The following is a 20,209-nucleotide window of genomic DNA, read 5'->3' as shown; positions in this document are numbered from 1 at the left end:
ACATGTATATCCTTTGACAAAGTCTAGGCCGGAGATTGCGCCTCATCACATTTTTTAGTAGAAAACAAGAAGAAGAGAGAGAGGGGGGGTTGGTTGGGATTAATCTATTTTTAATGGAAAAAAGATCCCTCTATAAGTCCGAGGCTAAGTACAAACTTGACTTCATATATGGATCAAGAATCAAGGAACAGAATGAGGGGGAAGGATATACTCCCAGCTCGTCCCTCTATGTGAGGAGGCTATCTCCTACGATGGGGGGAGGGGAAAATAACCACATAGGTGGTCTATAGTGCCAAGCTGGCCTACCATCACCACTATCAATAAGAAAGGGACCAGGCAACCAAATCCTCAGGAAGGCTTCTCAAAATGCTTATGCATGCGGTCTGAACCACCTTGAAGATTTCCCCACAGCACACCACTGGCCACCATAAAGAGTATGAATGATATCAACCCAGATGCTCTTGATGGACTCCGGTGAGGTGTCTTTTGATGGACTCTTCTCTAGGAGGGCAAAGTGAGGTGCCTTTGATGGCTTCACTCCATCGAGCTCTCCAGATATTCCATGCAGCAATACTACTATAAATCTTTAATTTTTGGTAAGAAATTGGAGTCTCGTGTGACCAATAGATGGGGATGGGACTAGCACGATAGAAATACAAAGGTGAGAGACTTGAGGCTAGTCCCCCACCCTCCTCCTCATATGACATGAAAGCTTCGACGCCTTGGTGGCCCAAGAAATAGTGACCAATATATGGGGTTGGAATTAGCACTATAGACATATGAAGGTGAGAGACCTGTAGGGCTAGTCCCCCATCCTCGTCCTCATATGTCATGATGGCCTTGGTCTCAATGGCCTAAGAAAAATTCCCCACGTAATAGTGTGGGAAGGGGCCCTATCTATAGTAAAGATGTGGAGGATCCACTACCAAACTTACTGAGACTTTGGGAAATCCCAAAGAAAATGATGGCGGGACTCCTTCCACACCTCAGACGACATGGCTAGCCTACCTCCAATGGCCAACCAGGTGCCAACCACTCCTATGTGCCAGCTTTGATCTTCCACAATGAAAGCTATCTCACAACCTCTTCCACAAATATGAGAGAAAGTGCAGTGATGAGAGGCCGTGGGACTACCAGTGTGTCAAGCTTTTTGGAGCTCCCTTAACCTTTAGCATCTGAATTCTATGACCCAATTGTGTAGTGTATGTAGAAAGGGGGGTACCAAGATCTCCTCCTTGTCCTTTGGATCATGCCATGTCCACTCTCTTGAGTCCCATTAGAGGGATAACAAGTCACCCCTCCTTGTCCTTTGGATCATGCCATGTCCACTCTCTTGAGTCCCATTAGAGGGATAACAACCCCTCCCAAATCCATAAATGCCAAAGTCTCTCTCTAGCCACCTTGGTCGACTCATTTGTATGAAAACGAATCAGCGTCACCCTCTGCAAGATGCATCCCTTGAAATCCTCCAAGGAGTGCTTGTTGACTCTCTCTAGTCTTCCAAGGTCCAATAGAGAAGGTGAGTAAGGTAGAGCTCTCATCTATGCTATGAACTACCAAAGCTATATCATGCCTAGTGAACACACCCAACCACCACCATTGCAAGGAGGAGGGTCCGATATCAGGGCCAGCCACTCTAAAGGGATCGAAAAGTCAATGTTGAGGCTAAGTCTATCCCTGCCCCATATCCTAGGCCCCTCTCCTATTTGGGGATAGATGTCTGAATGTAAGACAATATGTAAAAGTGAGCTAGCAAGACTCAAAGCTCCCCACATGAGACATGTGGGCAAGCCCCAAACCTGTGAACACTAGGCAAGTGGACTAGGTCAATCCAAATTAGAGGCTATCAGATACGCTTCCATGGAGTTTACTAGAGTTGATTATTGAGGGGTTGGCCTAAGATGATCCCAAGAACATAAGAGGCTAGCTGGAAATTTATCCTTAAATGCTGGGATAAAGCCACGACCCCACATCTCCATGAAAATCCATCTCATGCTCTAAGGCCAAGGGCCTTCAAGAATCGGAGTGCGAGCGAAGATCCTAACTAGAAGGAAATCCTTCCTGGGCTTGCTACCTAAACAAAGGCCTCAATCAATCAACTTGCCCAAAAGGGCACAACTTTGAATAGACGGTCAATGGTGACTAGACCCTTAATGTTGCAAAGCTGAATGAGCACTCTCCAAGCCACCTTGGCCAGATCATGCCTCCATTTTTTCAACCCACAAAAAGTTATAGATCAATCGTTGACTTGACTAATGCAAGCTTGAGAGAAGGCCTGGCAAGTAGGAGGTGATTTATAACATGGTGGCGAGAAGAAACCGATTTTTCGTGCAACTCGGTTAGCTAAAGAAAGCTTGATTGAACTCCAGTTTAGTAACTTCTTCCAAAATAATCAAAAGAAAAGGGGCTAGATGTTTCTTAGGGGGGGAGATATCGATGCCCACCTAGCATCCATGATGATAAAAACAGGAAATCCCCTCAAGATCCATTGAAAAGACTCCTAGACGCTAAGTCGAGATAGGTAATGAGCTATTCTAAAATCCATACAGCTTGTACAAGTTTGGTATGTGCTCTGAATGCACCTCTATTACCTCAAAGAGTCTCTAGAGGGTCTCCTCATCCCCAAAAGGTATGTTGTTGTATCATCGGTAAACTCAAAATTAAGAAGCTCCTTCTACGTACATATAGATGCAATCCCTGGAGCCCCGTCTTCTAGGAAGAGAGCCTCAGCTACAAAAATAAATAAATAAGATGCTAGTGGTGGGTAGCCTTGCTAGCCCGAATGAGAAAGCAAAAATCTATCTCCTCAAGGGGAGAACCACTGGAGGCACCCTCCTGGTTAATGGTGGCGAGGACCAGCTCTAGTGAAACATTGGTCTGGGAGGCCAGAGTACTTAACTCTCTACAAAATAGGGTCCCTCTCAAGGCAAGGAAGCGATATAGCATGAGACATGACTCTAGAGAGGCTATGTAGATACATAGGATAGAATCCCGGCCGTCCGAATAAGAACCAAAGTGGTGGTGGAAAAATTCTCTCTCTCGATAGCACCACCTATCATCGGGAGGAGAGAAAGATATTCCTTCCTAAGACCTTCAAAGTACACTATCACAAGAAAGCCTGATGAGACACTAGCCAAAGGGTCAGATGCTGGGTTGTAGCCATGCTACCACCTTGCAAACAAGGCATGGGTCATACGTAGTGCAATGGGGACTCAGCTACTACAGGGGGTGAGGATAAAAAAGTGGAGCAATGATAAGGACTAAAGCGAGGGAGGGAGATGAAATGGAAGAAGGCCGATGACTAAGACATGCAGGCGACGACAACAGCATCGGGGAGGTGGCAAGCGGGAGATGAGCGTGGGGAGGCAAAAGAGATGGTTAAGGCGAGAGACAAGGGTAGAGACACTAGCATGGGTAGCAAATGCACAATGCGGGGAGGCTCTAGCAGCTCGTTCGTTGGTTGCAAATGGAATTTCTATTGTTGAGATCAATTTTATATAAGTTTAGAAATAAAATCACATCATTGATAGCACTTTTATTCTTAGGTATAATATTTTATATTATAAAGGACCACTCCTTACATAATACTAATGGCAAGATATCTTTCACATCTCTTTCTTAAGATGCTTTCTATATTTCTCACTAGATTAAAGAACAAAGAAATATTTTAGTGCCCTTTCTTGCCACTAGATCTTCCTAGCCTTTAAAAAACCCTATATACCTAAAGTCAAGATTTATGCATGTCATAAGTGTTGTTGTGCATGATTTAAAACTTAAAACCCATAAACGAGTTATTTTATTTATATATTATAGAATCTCACTGGACCTTACGTACTTTTTGAAGAAATAATTAAAAACTCACAAATGAAAACTCGTAAACGAGTTGTTTTATTTACCTATTACAGAATTCTCACTGGACCTTATGTACTTCTTGAAGAAATAATTAAAAGCTCACAAATACATCAAAGATTAAAGCATAGAATTGAATCAAATTGAAATGATAGAGTATAACATAGCATAAAATAAGATAAATAGAACATCACCATCAAGACACTATTGGGTGCAATCTCCCTCCTCATGCATGTAGCTCAACTTCCACTATATGAGTATTTTGAGAATTGTATTCAATATATATAACCCATTAAGGAGCTATTAATAGTTGTGCGTATAAAATTAGACTTGCTTTTTCACTTTTACAAAATAGCTCAAACACTAAAGCTTATTCACACACAAAGTGTAAATAATTAAAACTCTTCTAACATATGTGCTAGGAATATAACAACGCCATACACAAGCGTGCATATATGATTTATACAAACATTAAGCACGTAATAACTCATAAAATAACCTTGGACGTATTTGCACATGTAATAACCTTGTGCATATTCACACATTCCATTTATTAAGTTGATTTTTACACACATTTAATCAAGAATATTCTTCTATTATTATGCATCAAAAATATAATAAAATATATACTGTATAACAGTCCTCCCATTTGAGGAAACAACTGTCCTCAATTGTATAGAAAAAATCGAACAACATAAAATTCTACAACAACATCGTGCTCGTTGTGCAAGGTAAACCCAGAGGCACAAAGGCATGGCTCAAAGGCTCGGGTGAGCATGGATTGCAATAATAAAACTCATGCGACACCTAAATCAACGACCCTCGCACTCATCATTAAATCACAAATAATAATACGAAATCATATGATAGACAAGATTCCTTATGTGCGACACGCATTGCTCATCACCTCTCTCTCAAATGCAAGCACACTAGTTGTTTCAATTAATTGCCCTTGTCTCTACAATTAATCCCAATATGAAACATTGAGATAAGCACAAACACAACATACACTTAACACTTGTTTTACTACGATGAGAGTATCATTATACACATCATCTAGTATGGAGTGTATTACCACTTGTTACACTTTCAATTAGCATGGCACATCAATTGCATAAACCACTTGTTACACTTTGACCCAGTGCAATTATCTAGCATAGTCCACTTGTTTCACTTTGACCACAATACAGTTGTCAAGCATGGCACTACTTGTTACACCTCACTCATAAAGCATGGTCTCAAACTATACCAATAACACGAGGTAGCTAGTATTTAATGTGGGATCACCCATGATACCAATTCACTAGCATGGTACGCTGATGTCTGGGCGTCTCCGTTCAAGTAAAGGATGGATATTATGTAGCATCCCTCTTGCTTGAATAGATAATTGACCTTCGTTACGTGTTTGCTTATTACGAGAAAAGGAGATCAATTATCTTATAACATATAAATTCGAGTATCTTCTTATAACAAACAGACATTGTATCAATGACTTCTATGTGTAATAAATTATAGTGTCCCATACCACCAAAAATTATCTCACATCAATCTAGAGATAAGTATGAATAGAAATCCTTCACATAAGATTAATCGTGTGTCCCATATCACAAGACTAATGCATAGGATTTGCGACAAGGATATCTCTTAGCAATTAAGGTCAAGATGGATTTAGTGAAGGCATGTAATCTTATGTTTTTTTTTTTGGGTGGTGTTGTTTCATTGGGGAAAAACCTTGCAGAGTGATCCTTGAGTTGCTTGCATGTTTGTGTGTAAATATAATCTCAGAATACCCTTGAACTACACATTCGTTGTGTAACGTCAAACCAACAAGCAAACACACTAAAATTAAAAACATTTAAAAGAGAAACTTAAGATATAATAATAATTACAATAACAACAAACTTGAGAAATTAAGATTTGCAGTGAAATTGGGACGTCCACCCCACTCAACTCCTCATTGCACCATAAGCTTTGATCCTTTAACACAATTTAATGTACACTACCGTTTTCCACAACTTAATGTACACTACCATCATTTGGCATTTTTTAATTAGAGTTGAGCTTGCACTTAAGGACAACAATACGGGTTACTATATTGGTACATACAAGAAGGAAAACGGACTATGGTCAGTTCATTTGTTGGCTTCTGCTACCCTGAAAAGCCTACCCAGGCCATCGTTTCTCCATGCTGCCGCTTTGCCGCCGGCAGGTTTACTGAAGTCAGCTGTTGACATGCTGCGTGTGCGCACCCTCTCCATGATGAGCTGTTTGCCAGTGTGATCTTCATCATAGCCAATCACCTTTCAAAGAAATAAAGGTTACTTGAGTTGCCTGGATGCTCTGATTAGAGAAAACAAACAAGCAACAATAAAGCACCTGGGATTCCATTTGTGAGTCATCAAAAGCAGACAAGTCTCGGGCTGGAGATCCAAAAACTTTTGGCTTTTCTGCCTTCTCACTGGACCTGGCAACAAGGTGACATGCAGTTACGAATCCAAAGCAGCAGAAAATACATGAGCCTAACGGGAGGTATGTGTATCGCCAGCAATACATACATGCTTTGCAGCTTTGACCGTTTGAAGGGGGGATCTTCTCTCGTTCTTTTCAGTGTCGTGTGCTCTGGAGAAATCTGCAGTATTGACTGTTAATGTTCAGCAATACAAAAAGCATAGATTCAACATAACCGAATAGCTGTGTAAGGAGTAGCTACCTCTTGGTCAATCCCTATATTTCTCAATCCATCATTGCACTTTATCTGCAGAAACACCACATTTACAAAAGCACAGAGAGAGCACATGGTTACTTTGCATAAATCACATCAAAACCCTAGTCAACAAAAGAGCTATGTAATGAAGCCATCATACTCTGCTTGTTTGAGCAAGTAGTCCCTCAATTGCTGCAGCAACATCTGAAGAATTATGATTCTCTTTGTCAGAAGCAACCACCATCTGCTGCTCTATCTCAGCAGGATCTCCAGACTCATTTGCAGTAGGGTATTGGATGTTCAAAGGCCTTCCAACATCACAAGTTGTAGTGATGCAAAGACAATTTGACCCTGCCTTGGCATTACTGTGGTCTCTTTTCACCTCTTCTGTTGATAAGTTGCCCTCTGGATAAATGTTGTTGTGCTTTGTATCATCACACCCTGACCATCGAACTGTATGTTCATCCCACGGATCAAGGGATAACGCTGCATCCTGTGGGTATATAGTCTGCATACTAAGAACATATTTGTTCCTTTCTGAAAGGTGAGCCACACTTGCATCCACTAGCGAAGGACTTGTTTTAGCAGGCCCTGTTGAGACAATTTTCGCCTCTACCAAAAGAAACATTCAAATTATTACTGAGTAGCCTACATGCTACAGAACTATCTAAAAGCACTGAAAGGTTTTAAAGAAACCTGGCAATTGTTTTGGCCGGAAAGTTGCCGTTTCAGCAGCCCATTGGGAACCTATCTCTCCTGATGCTAAACGAGCAGCTTGACTAGGGCATTGTGTCATCCCAAGAAAACCTGCATCTTTCTCAGCTGCTGAGAGCTCCCTTGGTTGAAAATTTGTCAAAGGTAGAACTTTGTCCTGGGCATCCCATAACATGGCAAACATGAATGTTAGAATACAAACGATGACAGCTGCAGTTGCTTGGGGTATTTGGGGCACAAATTTATGCAAATAGCCCCAGGGAGGAGCCCTGTTCATAGACATTGTGAGCTCACCTCTGATACACACGCAAAAAGCCACTCAGCTGTTGTTACTTGCATGCCCCACTTACATGCTGCGTCGTACTTCTGCCCATCTCTGACTTTACACAGCAAATGAGTGACCTTTTTGTTCAGTTTCTCTGTCAACTTGGCTCCAAGAACAAAGCATAAATTACGCAACAATATTCTATCCTTATCTTCGTATTGAGACACGCAGAACCGTAATGCTTGGAAGCCAGGGAGCGGAACTTGACATTGGAGAGGCTGATAAAGTACATGGCTTTCAAGACTAAGGAGCTGCTTTTCCTACAAAATCCCCACCAAAGAGTATGAGAGATGATGATGATTTAATTGAGGATTTGCAGACAAAAGTCTTCCATTCTAGTTATGCAGACATGATCATGGTTTTGTATTTGATAGCAAGGACTGTACTACACAAGAAAGAATTATAGAAGACTATCTCGAAAATAAAGCAATTACAGACAAAACTTGCTCTTAGAGGAGGAAGGGATTATATACATTTTACACGTGCCAACTTAATGTCTGACTACTCATCATGCGTGGCATGCAACACACGCTACTAGATCCCTGCTTATATCATCAGTGCCTAAGAGTGGGTGCAGATCAAACGTAGAGAGAGAATGTCTTTGTGCTCACAGATTTCCATACAAATATGATATGCATGCTGGTTGCTCAACCAAAGTCTATATTACTTTACATTCTAAGGACTCGTGGTAATATTTCAGACACAATTCAGTGTCCTTTGGTCTCAGCACATCCATGGCCAGCTCGGGATAGGAGCTGGCCGACTTGAAAAGATGCAAAAATATGTGCCTTGCATTTTCACACGTGTGCCTCCTCTACGATGGGCGCCTACGCCTGGTCTCCTCTCTTCATCTTCTCCCTTCCCATTTGGCCAACGTGCTGAAACCAGCCCATGGCCCCCCCTCCTCCATGATCCCAAGAATGGTGCTATGCCTCATACGGGTTCACACACGATGGTGCTCACTAGACCTGGACCTATGACACAGGCAGGTGCTCGTTTACCCAGCCAACTAACCTTATAAGTGTGCCCAGGACACCAACACATCATCCAAGAGGATTACATCATTTTGTGGGACATGCATGACTCACCCATTGGCGGACATGTCCCTGGACAAGGGCTCACAAGGGATCAGGTGTCCAATCACAGGGTCTTGCAATTTCGTGTACAGTCATGCCCATGGCGTCCAATTGCTGGAGGATGAGCATATAAATTTAAGAGTATCAAGTGTGATGCCAAAAACCAGCTCCATACATGCCTGCTGGCTGAATAGTGAGGAAGGACTTTGTTTGGACCTACTGGAAATGTGCTTGGAAGCATTGCCTCTCCAACCATACTAGTGATGCGACAAACCTCCCTATGCTCCTCGTTTCGTGAGGAAATTTACATGCACACCCCCCCCCTCCCCCACAAAACACACACAGACAGAAGCAAGAAAAGCAACCCCAGATGTACAAACAGAGTGCAGGCATGTACAGTCAACCGCTGCAATACAGATATTCATTCCTCAACAAAAGCATTTATGGATCACACCTGCAATCTTACCTCTAAACAAAACCGTATCCAATGACTTGAAATAGGTTTTGCATGCATCATCATCGCTGAAGTCAGCTTGGTTCCATGGCTGACCACAAGAAAGTCGATTCTTTTATTGGCATCCTTGCATGGCCCATCCTCCCTTTCCATCAAACCACCACCTTCAACAACCCATTGCACTATCTCCTCTCTCTGCAGCAATAACAAACATAGGTTGAGTGAAACTTTTACATTTCTTAAAAAGAGTGTGCCTTAGAATGTGATATTTCTAATGTCAAGAATATTCACAAATCATAAATTTTTGCTTGAAATATTTTAAGACAAAAGTTAAACTTCTCCACGATACTAGCTTTGCTACAATTGGGGGGGACAGATAACACTTGATCCATTATTTAAGAAGCCAAGCACAAATAGCAAATACTGTATAGCTAAAAGCCTTTGACACACTCCCACTAGCTTTGATGAACAATCTAGAGGTCAAGCAGCTAGTATTCTGGGCCATTTTCACACTAAATGATTAGATCAGTCGTAGAAGGTGCACAATTAAGCAACCCTTCAGGGAGATACATGGCACTATTAGGCCCTCTTCTCCCCTACATTCCTCCACCTCTACATAGATGAGCTGGCTCATTTTGTTAATTCGTTTGGAGAGTCTTGCTCTACACTGGCAGAGACAAAAGTCTCTGGCTTATTGTATGCGGATGTACTTCTGACTCTCTAGAGGGGCTCTAGGAGGGTAGATACTTGGGGGTTCACTTATTACATGCATTCAGAATATCTATTAAGGAGATTCATGTTTCACTACACAAAATACACGCCTGAACACTATCCCAACACCAGCAGAACAAGCAGTCACTGAGAAGTAAGCTCTAAAAGACCAACTTGCAACAATAATGCAATATTGTAAAGGCAAGATCATTTCAAAGAAGGCTTCCAATAGAGGCTGCAGAGGCTTTTTGTCAGGAAAAAGGCAACATTGAACAAAGAGCCTCGACATTTGCTTGCAACACAAAGAGGCTGGAGGGGGACCGACAGTAGCAGTGCCAACTTGTGCCTGCAACCAAAGAATGTGACAACTGTCACCTGTGGTACACAAAGGATACCATGTAATGGCCCGTGAGCAAGTGCCATGTGGCAATGATGACATGGCAGTGTGACAAATGGAAGGTTGTGGACCTGGTTGACAGCAGTAAAACAAACCGACCAGTCGCATTGGTGCATATATAAATGTGGCTAGCCAAATCGTCATAATCATAAGCTTTCTTTAGCATTGGACTTCACATAGCATTTCACTGTAGGCAAGTGCCACAAGTGTATAGTAGGTCACAAGACTGCGATTGACATTTTCACTCAGGCATATCCATTGTACTAGGGTTTTCACCCAATCATCCCGCACAAAATGAGCTGAAACATTAACTTTGCTTGCAAAAGTCTGAAAAGAATCCGTAGCCGAACCAGATTCCTTCTTCGCTTTGGCATGTCTCTTCTTGCACTCACTAATGTAGTGCCCTTGCTTTTTACAATAGTGACACTTGCCCTCTTTCTGATGGTTGTCCACATTCAGCTTTTGACTGATAATCACCATCCTTAGTCTTGCCCTTGCCTTTATCATTAGCAGCAAAGGCATGGTCATTGCCACACTGCATGAAAAAGTTATTCTTCCTCGGTTGTTCCTCTTGCAACAACAAAGTTACAAACCAACCAACCAACTCAAACTGTAGGCATTGTGGGTTACCCCTAAGAGACAAAGTAGGATAAGTGTGGAAATTCAGATAAGACTCTGGCAATGACTGTAATGTCCTGGATACAAATTCTTTTTCAAGAATGACCTTATCAATATTAAGTAGCTACTCTCGAAGATCTTGAATCTGGGAACGGCTCGCTGAAGCTCTCTCTCTCTCTCTCTCTCTCTCTCTCTCTCTCTCTCTCCCCCCCCCCCCCCCCCCGCGCCTGCCCTCGCGTTTGCCCCCTCTTCCCCGCCTGGCTGTCCTGCACGCCCCAGCGCTGCAGCGCCCGCCGCCCCCAGCTCCTGCTCATCCCCTTCGCGCCCTCCCGTCCTCCTTCAGCGCCCCGCCCCCCCTTTCGCCGCCGTCGCCTTATCTCCCCCCCCTCCCCCCCCCCCCCCCCCCCCCCCCCCGCGCCCCCCTTTTTTTCACGTTGCTTCCGCCTCCCCCCTAGGGGCTTTTTTGTCTTCGCCGCCCTACCCCTCCCCTTTTTTTCTGATTTTTCCGTCCCCTGGGGCTTTTTTTCTTTTTTGCCTTCCACCTTCCACCTCCGTCCTTTGTGTGCAGCTCGGTTCTTGCAGGACTCTCCGCATTCGCTCCGCCTTCGACAATGCTTCAGACACTGATGGAGGCTCCTCCCGCCCCACCTCAGAGGGACTCTTCCGCAGCCCCCTCGCCCGCCCCTGAGGATACCCCCATCAGGCTTTCTCTTTCGCCAGAAGAGGAAGCGAGCCTCGCCCAGAGGTGGAACGCCTCCAAGCACATTCCACCATCTGCCGTATAGTCGCACTCGCCCCAGCAGAGGGGAGATTCGGGATCTTCTCCAGGCCCGCCTTCTTGCAGATGTGGGCAAGATCCTGGACGTTCAGCTACTGGGCCGTGGACACTACCAGATCGAGTTCGAGACAGCCCAGAGTGTGGCCAAGGTCCTAGCCATGAATCCCCTTGACATCAGGGGTGCTCGGGCATTCTTCAGACCTTGGCAGCATGGCTTTGACCCAGTAACGGCCGAGCAGGGAGAGCGCCTTTTCCATGTTACAGTTTGCTTCCTTGGACTCCGCCGTGAGTACCTTCTGCTCCTTCGTAGGCTAGGAGCATTGGTGGGTTCGGTGCTAGAGACTGGCCCCACAGTAGCTTCAGTGGTGGCCAGAGCAGCTGGGCTACCTTCGGTTAGAGTTTTGGTTCCCGACATCTCCTCCCTTCCGAAGGTCATTCAGCTACCTAGGATTAGGGGGGGATGGATTGATCAGAGAGTGGAGTTCTCGGGGCTCCCGAACTAGTGCTTTATTTGCAGGCAGGACGGCCATCTGGCCAAGGCCTGCCCTCGCAGGAGACCCCGACCTTCACCGCAACAGCAGGCCCTTGATGGCCCGCCCACAGATGCGGCTCGGCAGGCCGCCTCCGGGACACCTGCTCAGGCCACAGAGACCTCGGAGTGGCAGCGTGGACAGGGGCGCCGTCGAGGGAGACAGCCACAGCAGTATGCCCAGAGATCGATGCAGCAGCAGCCACAGTCTCAGCATCACTGGGTTCCCGTGAGGAACAGTTTTGCTCCCCTCCAGGAGGAGACCCGTGCGACGACTGAGGACCAGGAGATGCCAGCACCCCCTCCTTCACCCCTCCTTCACCCCCGTCCCCCCCTACCGCCTCGCTTCCACCCTCGCCTCCTCCCGTCCCCGCTCCGATTTCGGCAGCGGCTCCTCACCTGCAGTCCGGAGGGCTCTGAGCACCGACCTTGCTCGAGCACCGCAGAGGAGACTTACCATGCCGATTCGGGCTTCACGAATATCATCTATCCGCAGTCGGTTGAGTCGCCTCGGCACTAGACAGCGCTCAGAGGCTTTTGATTACTCCTTCACACGGCTTTTTGGAGCAGAGGGCCCCCATGAGCCAACACCCATCAGGGTTCATGTAGTGATACCTCCGGCCCGCGCGGAGGAGGCACTTGATTCAGCGGTGGCCTTCTCGTTCCCTCTATGTGGCCCATGCGACTGGGAGTGGATTCTGGAGCTCGCTCTTAGCACTTTGAAGACTCAGGCAGTTGAGTTTTCTCATCATGTGAGCGATCTGGAGATGTGATAGGCCGACTATGGGAGTTGGCTCATTTTTTCTTGGATCCCAAGAGTGTGGATGCCTCAGGGATTCGTCATTTGGTCGTCCGCATAGTGGCAGACTTAGCACGCGACCCTGGATATGTATGCATACACGAGGTTGCTCTGTCTGAGCGGGAGGCAGTCGCCATGGGACACAGCCACTGGCGCCTGATCCGTGATTCTTGCAGCACACCGGGTGGGTAGATTCGTAGCCGCTCGGATGGGGACTATTCTCCATCCAAGCCGCTTGCGAAGGCCCACCGTACGGCTGAGACAACATCCACCTCAGTAGGTCATCCATGAGGATCATCTCATGGAATGTACAGGGCCTTGGCGGAGCACATTATCTACGCTATCGTGGTTGCTTGAGGCAGGAGCTTCAGAGATGCCTGGTTGGTGGCAGTATTGATATCTTGATGATGCAGGAGCACCACTTGGGTGAGAGCAGGATCCGGAGATATGGTTCGGTGATGCTTGGTAGATGGGACACCTTTTGGTCTGCAGGGTTTGGCCCTTTGGGTGGACAGGGAGGAGTATGCATGGTCATTGTGGCGGCAGGCCATTGTGGATCGAGGGATCATTGTGCCTGCTAGAGCACAGTATGTCATTCTGAGGATGCATGATGAGCTCTTGGGCGTGCTCAACGTCTATGTGCCCAACCATGCTAGTGCCACAGCAGAGTTCTGGACCCAGGTTACGGATGCATTGCCAGAGGCCGCACATTGGTGTGTCGGGGGAGACTTCAAACCCGGCCGATAGGGTGGGAGGTAGTCATGTTACAGTGCACGGCACGGAGCTTGCAGCTTCGGAGCGATTTTGCATGTCACTGAGGATCACTGATGCACGGCAGCATGGGACCTTCTCCCGCTCTCAAGACAGTCTTAGTTTCTCTCGGTCGGATCGTCGGCAAGGAGGGACTAATCTATCACGGATTGATCGCTTTTATGTGGGCGACTGGTTAGGGGAGCGAGGGGGCTCCGTCGGCATTCTCACTGGCATCTCATTTTCAGACCATGCGCCAGTTATTTTGACACTTGAGGAGAGGACACGGGGGCCCAGCTTACAGTTGAGGATCCCAGAGAGGGTACTTACAGATCCTAGTCTCGCTGAGGACATTGAGAGGATTTGGCACGATAGTCAGTGCTCTGACCACACTGCAGCTTTGACACGGCTGGGTGAGACTCGCGAGCGGGAGCATCGGCTGAGACGCAGCCTTGCTTCGCTTCAGCGCCTTCACGAGCAGCAGCCTGCATGTGAGTGGGTGGCGTCCCAGCTACGCCAAGAGGTTAGAGAGGCTGAGGAGCAGAGACATGAGTTTTACTATCATCGCCAGGCCTCTCAGTGGACGCACCTTGGTGATAGAGTGACTGGGGAGTTTTTTGAGATTACTGGACCCCGCCATGCTCGAGCAGGAGTCCGTCAGCTTGGGAGGCCGGACAGATCGGTAACTACTGAGCCCGGGGAGATCAGAGCCATTGCCACTGGGTTTTATAGAGACCTGCTTTCAACGGAGCCAGCCACTGAGGCTCGGGATGCTTGCAGACAGACTGTGTGGACCCATGTGCAAAGGAGAGTCACAAATCGTATGCGTACAATTCTGGGTGAGCCTCTTACAGAGGTTGAGCTTGCTGAGGCCTTGAGGGTCTTGCCGCGCCATAGTTGCCCAGGGGAGGACGGATTGATGCCGGCCTTTTTTATGCGCTATTGGGACCTTTTGGGGCCAGGCCTCCACAGGGGCTTTCAGTATGTTTCGGACACTGGGGTGATGCCACAGAGCTTTTCAGAGAGCTTGATCTTTCTTATCCCCAAGGGGGAGGGAGGATCAGATGATATTCGGCATTGGAGACCTATTACGATCCTCCATACTGTCTACAAGGTCTTAGCACAGGCCTTGAGTTTGAGGATCCAGCCCTTCCTCGGGGAGTTGATTCATGCTACCCAGACAAGATTCGTCAAGGAGCGTAGTATCCTTGACAACATTTTCACCTTCTGGGAGGCGACGGCCCGAGCTAGATTTCTTGGTGAGGACTTGATCGTGATGCTTCTCGATTTTGAGAAGGCATACGATAGAGTCGATTGGGGTTTCTTATAGGGCACTATGCTTCGCCTGGGCCTTGAGCCAGGTTGGATTAGAGGGGTGGCGGCTCTGTATTCCACAGCTCGTAGCCAGGTGTTGATTGCAGGAGGACGGGGGCCGAGTTTTGAGCTGACCAGATCAGCCCGTCAGGGGTGTCCTCTCACCCCGTTTCTTTTTCCTTCTTTGCTGAGGCTATGAGCATGTATTTGATGGCAGAGGAGGTTGGTTTGAGAGGACTCCAGCTCCCAGTCCGGGGGGAGGACATGCTCGATGCTGAGTTTGATGACGACACGGGCTTATTTTTGCATGGCCAAGAGGCCAATCTTCTTCGGGCACAGCAGTCGCGCTAGGTTTTTAGTGCAGCCTCGGGGGCATTGATCAATTGGCGCAAGACAGTGGCCTTTTGGATCAGTAGCGCTCCCACTCCGGCATGGAGCCCAGACCCAAGTTTTAGATGGATTCCTCCTGGCACAGCAGTGCGATATTTGGGATGCCAGATTGGACTAGATTTGTCACCTGAGCACCAGATTGCCCCGTGGTGACAAATCAGGTGCTTTTAGCGACCATGTGGTACATTACGTCTTGCTGGATCTTCTCGAGCTCTTGCATCAGCCAGGTACAGAGGCTGATCAGGAACTTTCTTTGGTCTGGGCGGGCGGTCAGCCAGCCCGAGCAAAGGTTGCTTGGGCAGTTATTACACTTCCGCTGACCCAGGGAGGCTTGGGCATTATAGATCCAGTCGATCAGAGTAGAGCCTTATTGGGGAAGCTTATTGTTCGGGGGCTGCTTCCAGGCGCTAAGCCTTGGAAAGAGCTTCTTTTGCAGCGGCTGCAGGCTCGGGCTCCCCCAGCAGGGGGCGCTTGGGCACCAGAGATTCGATGGATCTTTATAGAGATGAGGAGGACAGGCCTCAGTAGAGGATGGGAGGACAGATTTGCCTTGAGCATCCTGAGAGCTTGGGAGCAGCTGAGACCGGGGCTCTCTCAGAGACCTCCTTCTTGTGTTGAGGAGCGGGCCAGACAGCCGCTCATCTGGAGCCCAACGGTTCGCACAGAGCAGGGTCATATGCTGGGTTCTCGGCCTCGTCTAGTCTGGGGACCTTTGGCGGCAGGCCCAGCACGTAGCTTTGGAGACTGGCAGGCCTTCTACAGTCTCCCAGAGGAGATCCAGGTGGAGAGGCTGAGTCACTTCAGAGGGGGGTTGATTATGAGGGATGACATTCAGGAGGCACTCACAGAGGAGTGGTTCACGCCTCTCGAGCTAGTGGCCCCACGGTGGATGGGAGCCTTTACACAGTTGGAGATCCTGATTGCTGTCAGAGCTTGCACTGAGGATGGCAGATGCCTCTACTATGAGATTCAGGATGAGGGCACACTTCAGAGAGTGGAGGTGGAGTCGCCTTTGGTTGCAGAGTGCACCTTTCAAAGGATACGGGTAGTGGCCGCCGCTTCTCGGAAGTGGCATATTGACCCAGACCCTGCAGAGGTGCTCCCGGATTGGCGCATATGGGCATATGCAGCGCGCCCCTTGGCCCGGCTCCAATGGGACCCTGGTGAGTACGAGTGGCATGATCCTTATGCATCCCTTGAGGCCACAGAGATCACCTTTTTCCAGTATACTGTTCGGTTGGGGCCGCATATTTTGACGGCGAGGAGGATGGTCTCTCCAGCTGCAGCGGGGCACTCGCGGCTACAGGGACTCTCACAGGAGTTCCTGGAGGATTTTTGGGCCCGGCTCTGGGCTAGTCGACAGGCCCGCAAGATCTCGACTTTCCAGTGGCCATAGGGGCTCAGCAGTTGGCACTTGGCTTGTATACAGCGGTCTTCCGGCGGCCTGCGTCCGATGCGGCCACCTTATGGAGACACAGACATTGCCTACGGGACTGCCCTCAGGCGCAGCAGATTTGGCTGCGGATGCTGCGTACTCTCGCCCCCCTCTCTCCAGAGGGTATGTATACGTGGGGTGCCGCTGCTTGGTCGACTTCGTCAGGGCATGCTATGGGCTATGAGACAGAGCAGGACAACCAGGCCATCAGATTCATTAGGGGCCAACCTTGCCTTGTTCCTTCACCGGATTTCTCGTTCGCCAGGTGGACACAGGAGAGGGATCTACGATGGGAGCTCCTCAGCAGCCTCACCATCTGGTTCACTTGGAGGGCCCGGTGTTTCAGGGCCTTTGAGGGGAGACTGGAGCCACCAGTAGAGACCTTTCGAGGGATTTGGCAGGAGTTGATCCACACCCTGCGAGGACAGTATGACCGCATCCGGGGCGACTCGGATGAGGCGATCTTGCGGTGCCAGGCCTTTCACACCACCTAGCGCAGCGGCCCCTTCTATACCCTACACACGGGGTCCCCCCGTTGGCACTACAGGCCACCTGTTTGGCTTTTCCCCCCTCCTATTATATGATATAGCCCCTCAGTTCTTTGTACTGATACTTGTACTTTTCATTACCTAGGGAGAGTCTCCCTGGCTGCCTTGCTTTGTTCTCTGCTCTGTTTTTCTTGAGAGCAGGAGAGGATCTTTTGTAGCGGCTTCTGGCGGTGGCAGCAGCTCCTGGTGGCGGCGGCGGCAACAGCAGTAACCGCCTGGCTCCTGCGCAAGAGCACCACCCGCCGCCTGTAGCCAAACGTGCAGCAGCACCTGGTATAATCCAACCGACGACTCCCACATGACAATCTCCACACGACCACCTTCATGCTCGCCACCCTTCAATTAATAAGGAAAACGATGCGTTTTTTCTCAAAAATGCCAAAAGCCAAGGTTAAAAGAAACGCATGCTTTTCAAAATAAAAAATAATAATATTTTTAAGCTTCATGGGTTTAAAAACCTTATAAACAATAAAATTTCCTTTTGTCCCCTTTCACACTTGGGCTGGCCACACTTATGAGTTTCCTTTTCACATTCAATTGATGCCTATCCACACTGTGCGTCCCGTGCCCGTGCCCACCTGCTTGTTGTCCGGAGGGAAAAACACAGGGAAGTGTCAACAAGTACGATGGGGCAAGAAGTAGCTGGAAGGAAAGAGGATGGCGGGGAGGGATGTCCTCGACTGAACGAAGCAGCTCGTGATCGAAGGGTAGTGGGGTGGAGGGGTAGCAAAGAAGCGGGGGTACAAACTGTAACAGGCATGAAAGGAGTGCAAGTAGTGGTGCCAAGTGTGATGGAGGCGGAAGCGGTGGATATCTGGGACCCGAAGATGGTGGTGGCGGCAACCGTAGGGGAGAAGGAAGCAAAGGGCTGGGGTTGCAGGGGGTGGGCTGTTGGCGTTGGCGAGGGAAATCCTGACGTATCCTTGCCCGAATCCGATGGCGCTGATGGCAAGGCGGAGAAGGGATGCTACCTCTCTGGGCAAGGCGGAGAAGGATGGCAGTGAGGAAGCGGACGGGGCCCCAAGAGAAGTTCGAGTCATTTGGAGTGTGATACCGGATGCGGAAGTGACGGCATTTGGCCCAGATGGATTCGTAACTGAAGTGGCCAAAGGGAAAGAGTGTGACGGTGTAGAGGCAGTACAAAGTCTCCATGGCGTGGGTGGAGATGATGAGAGGGCGAGGGGTGGAAGGGATGTTGCGGACGAGGAAGTAGTAGTGGAAAAAGGTGTAGAGGTGGAAGTTGCGTGGCTCGGGGGGAGAGGAATCAGAACCATGGAGAAGGGAGATGGTGGCAGCACTGAGTTCAGTGGACAATATGCCGGTAATCATGGTGGTGGAATTGCGGCGGGCCACGAAGGGGTGTTGGGGACCAAGGAGAGCAATGATGTGCTAAGCGGAGAGGCTATCCAAGAGCGAAGGATCACCGAAAGATGGAAAATTACGGATGAGGGATGCGTAGAGAGAAGGGTCACTAGTTGGAAGGGGTAAGGATGCAAGACCTGTCAGGTCAAGAGAAGCAAGCTGATTGGAAGTGAAGAGAGTGGTGACAGGAGAACATGGAAAGGGATGTGGCTCAGCAATGGGAGGTGTGATGAGTGGTGATAGGGAAGGGTGTGACCACGAAGGGAAGGGTATTGGAAGAGGCCGATGGAGGGTGTGTATGGGCGACAGGAATATAAGTGGGATCATCGGCCTTGCTTCCGGAGCTATCATCAAGAGCAGAGGGAGAGGAGTTGGTGGGGGTGGTGGTGGTGGGTGAAGAAGATATGTGGAGGTTGAACACAATGCTAATCAATACACTTAAATACACTAAGATTTGAAGGACACTTGCTCAAATACAAGAAGTAAATTGCTGAATTGACAAGAGGCACACAATGAGCCGGAATGGCCGACCCCTCCCTTGAGTAAATTGTATTACTATTGGAGAAATTCAATACATAGCTTCACGGGCATCCATTGCCAAATCCTCCATGCCAATGCATATGAAATTCAGCATTTAGAAAACAATGGTATGTCGATGTAGATCACCAAGGAGCTGCCTTGATGCCCGGCCCGACTTCAGTGCCCATATTCTCTACCATTGGCTCTATGTTCTACCAAGCAAGGTAGCAACATCTTCAAGAGCACATAGGACAAGAGAAATACTACACAGGGCGGCTAAACAAGGAGTCCTGCCCTTCTACTGAGTAAGTAATGACAACACATTGTCCAATTAGCTTACCAGTCTTCATAGAAGTTGTTGCAAGCGGAAGCCTTCACGTTGGAAGCTTTAGAAGTGTTGATATCTTCGATTTGCCGCAATCCTTCGCGACAAAAGTCTTCAAGAGGATGAAGGGAACCTTGGGAAAGCTTCCCCTATGGTTCAACTTGAGAAAGGAAGGCTGAAATTAGGGTTTTCAGCAAAAAGACCAGAAATTACAGCAAAAATGAGAGCTGTTTTGCTGAATTTCAGTCATTGGGAGTGAGTAGGAGAGAGATTAGCACTTGGAAACACTCTTGGAAGCTTGGAAAACACCCTAGCAAGTTGGGTATGGCTATGGAGAGCTCGGAAATGGAGAGAAATGGTGGAAAAACAGAGTTTTCAGCCTCCAAAAATCCTCATGAAGAGAAAACACGAATTTCTCTTAATAAGTAAGTGAATTGGGGTCCAATCAGGTGAAGGGACATGGGGAGATGCCCATTTATGAGTAAAAAGGGAGGATCAAGTCCTGGACATTGAGTCTTGTCCGCCTCGGGACTTCAGTGAGTGTGAACTTGGAAGCGGTCATAATTTATAAGTGACTTTTGGGCGCCCAAACTTTAATGAAGTGGGAACGCA

At 48.0% G+C, this 20,209-nt stretch overlaps 1 protein-coding gene across 4 annotated transcripts in view; it reads right to left on the bottom strand.

The window, feature by feature from the left end:
* Nucleotides 1-5,720: 5,720 nt before the first annotated feature.
* The window catches only part of LOC147636707 (uncharacterized), a 69,625-nt gene continuing 55,136 nt past the window's right edge, over nt 5,721-20,209 (bottom strand). For 2 of the 4 annotated variants that reach the window (XM_086800188.1, XM_086800186.1), the window contains 8 exons: nt 9,135-9,317; nt 7,562-7,852; nt 7,250-7,424; nt 6,714-7,165; nt 6,560-6,604; nt 6,405-6,478; nt 6,226-6,313; nt 5,721-6,149 (listed from right to left, as the gene is read on the bottom strand). In XM_086800188.1, the coding sequence (XP_086656314.1) occupies nt 5,982-6,149; nt 6,226-6,313; nt 6,405-6,478; nt 6,560-6,604; nt 6,714-7,165; nt 7,250-7,424; nt 7,562-7,852; nt 9,135-9,317 (1,476 nt within the window). In that variant the 3' untranslated portion in view covers nt 5,721-5,981. The remainder of the gene's footprint in view (nt 6,150-6,225; nt 6,314-6,404; nt 6,479-6,559; nt 6,605-6,713; nt 7,166-7,249; nt 7,425-7,561; nt 7,853-9,134; nt 9,318-20,209) is intronic. The other 2 variants (XM_086800189.1, XM_086800187.1) reach the window with 1 other exon arrangement.

Source organism: Cibotium barometz, chromosome 7 (genome assembly GCF_041138505.1).
Source record: "Cibotium barometz isolate CiBa-2024 chromosome 7, ASM4113850v1, whole genome shotgun sequence".
In the NCBI taxonomy this organism is placed as follows: domain Eukaryota; kingdom Viridiplantae; phylum Streptophyta; class Polypodiopsida; order Cyatheales; family Cibotiaceae; genus Cibotium; species Cibotium barometz.
The sequence above is the reverse complement of the archived record's forward strand: the minus strand, read 5'-3'. Positions and strand labels throughout refer to the sequence as shown.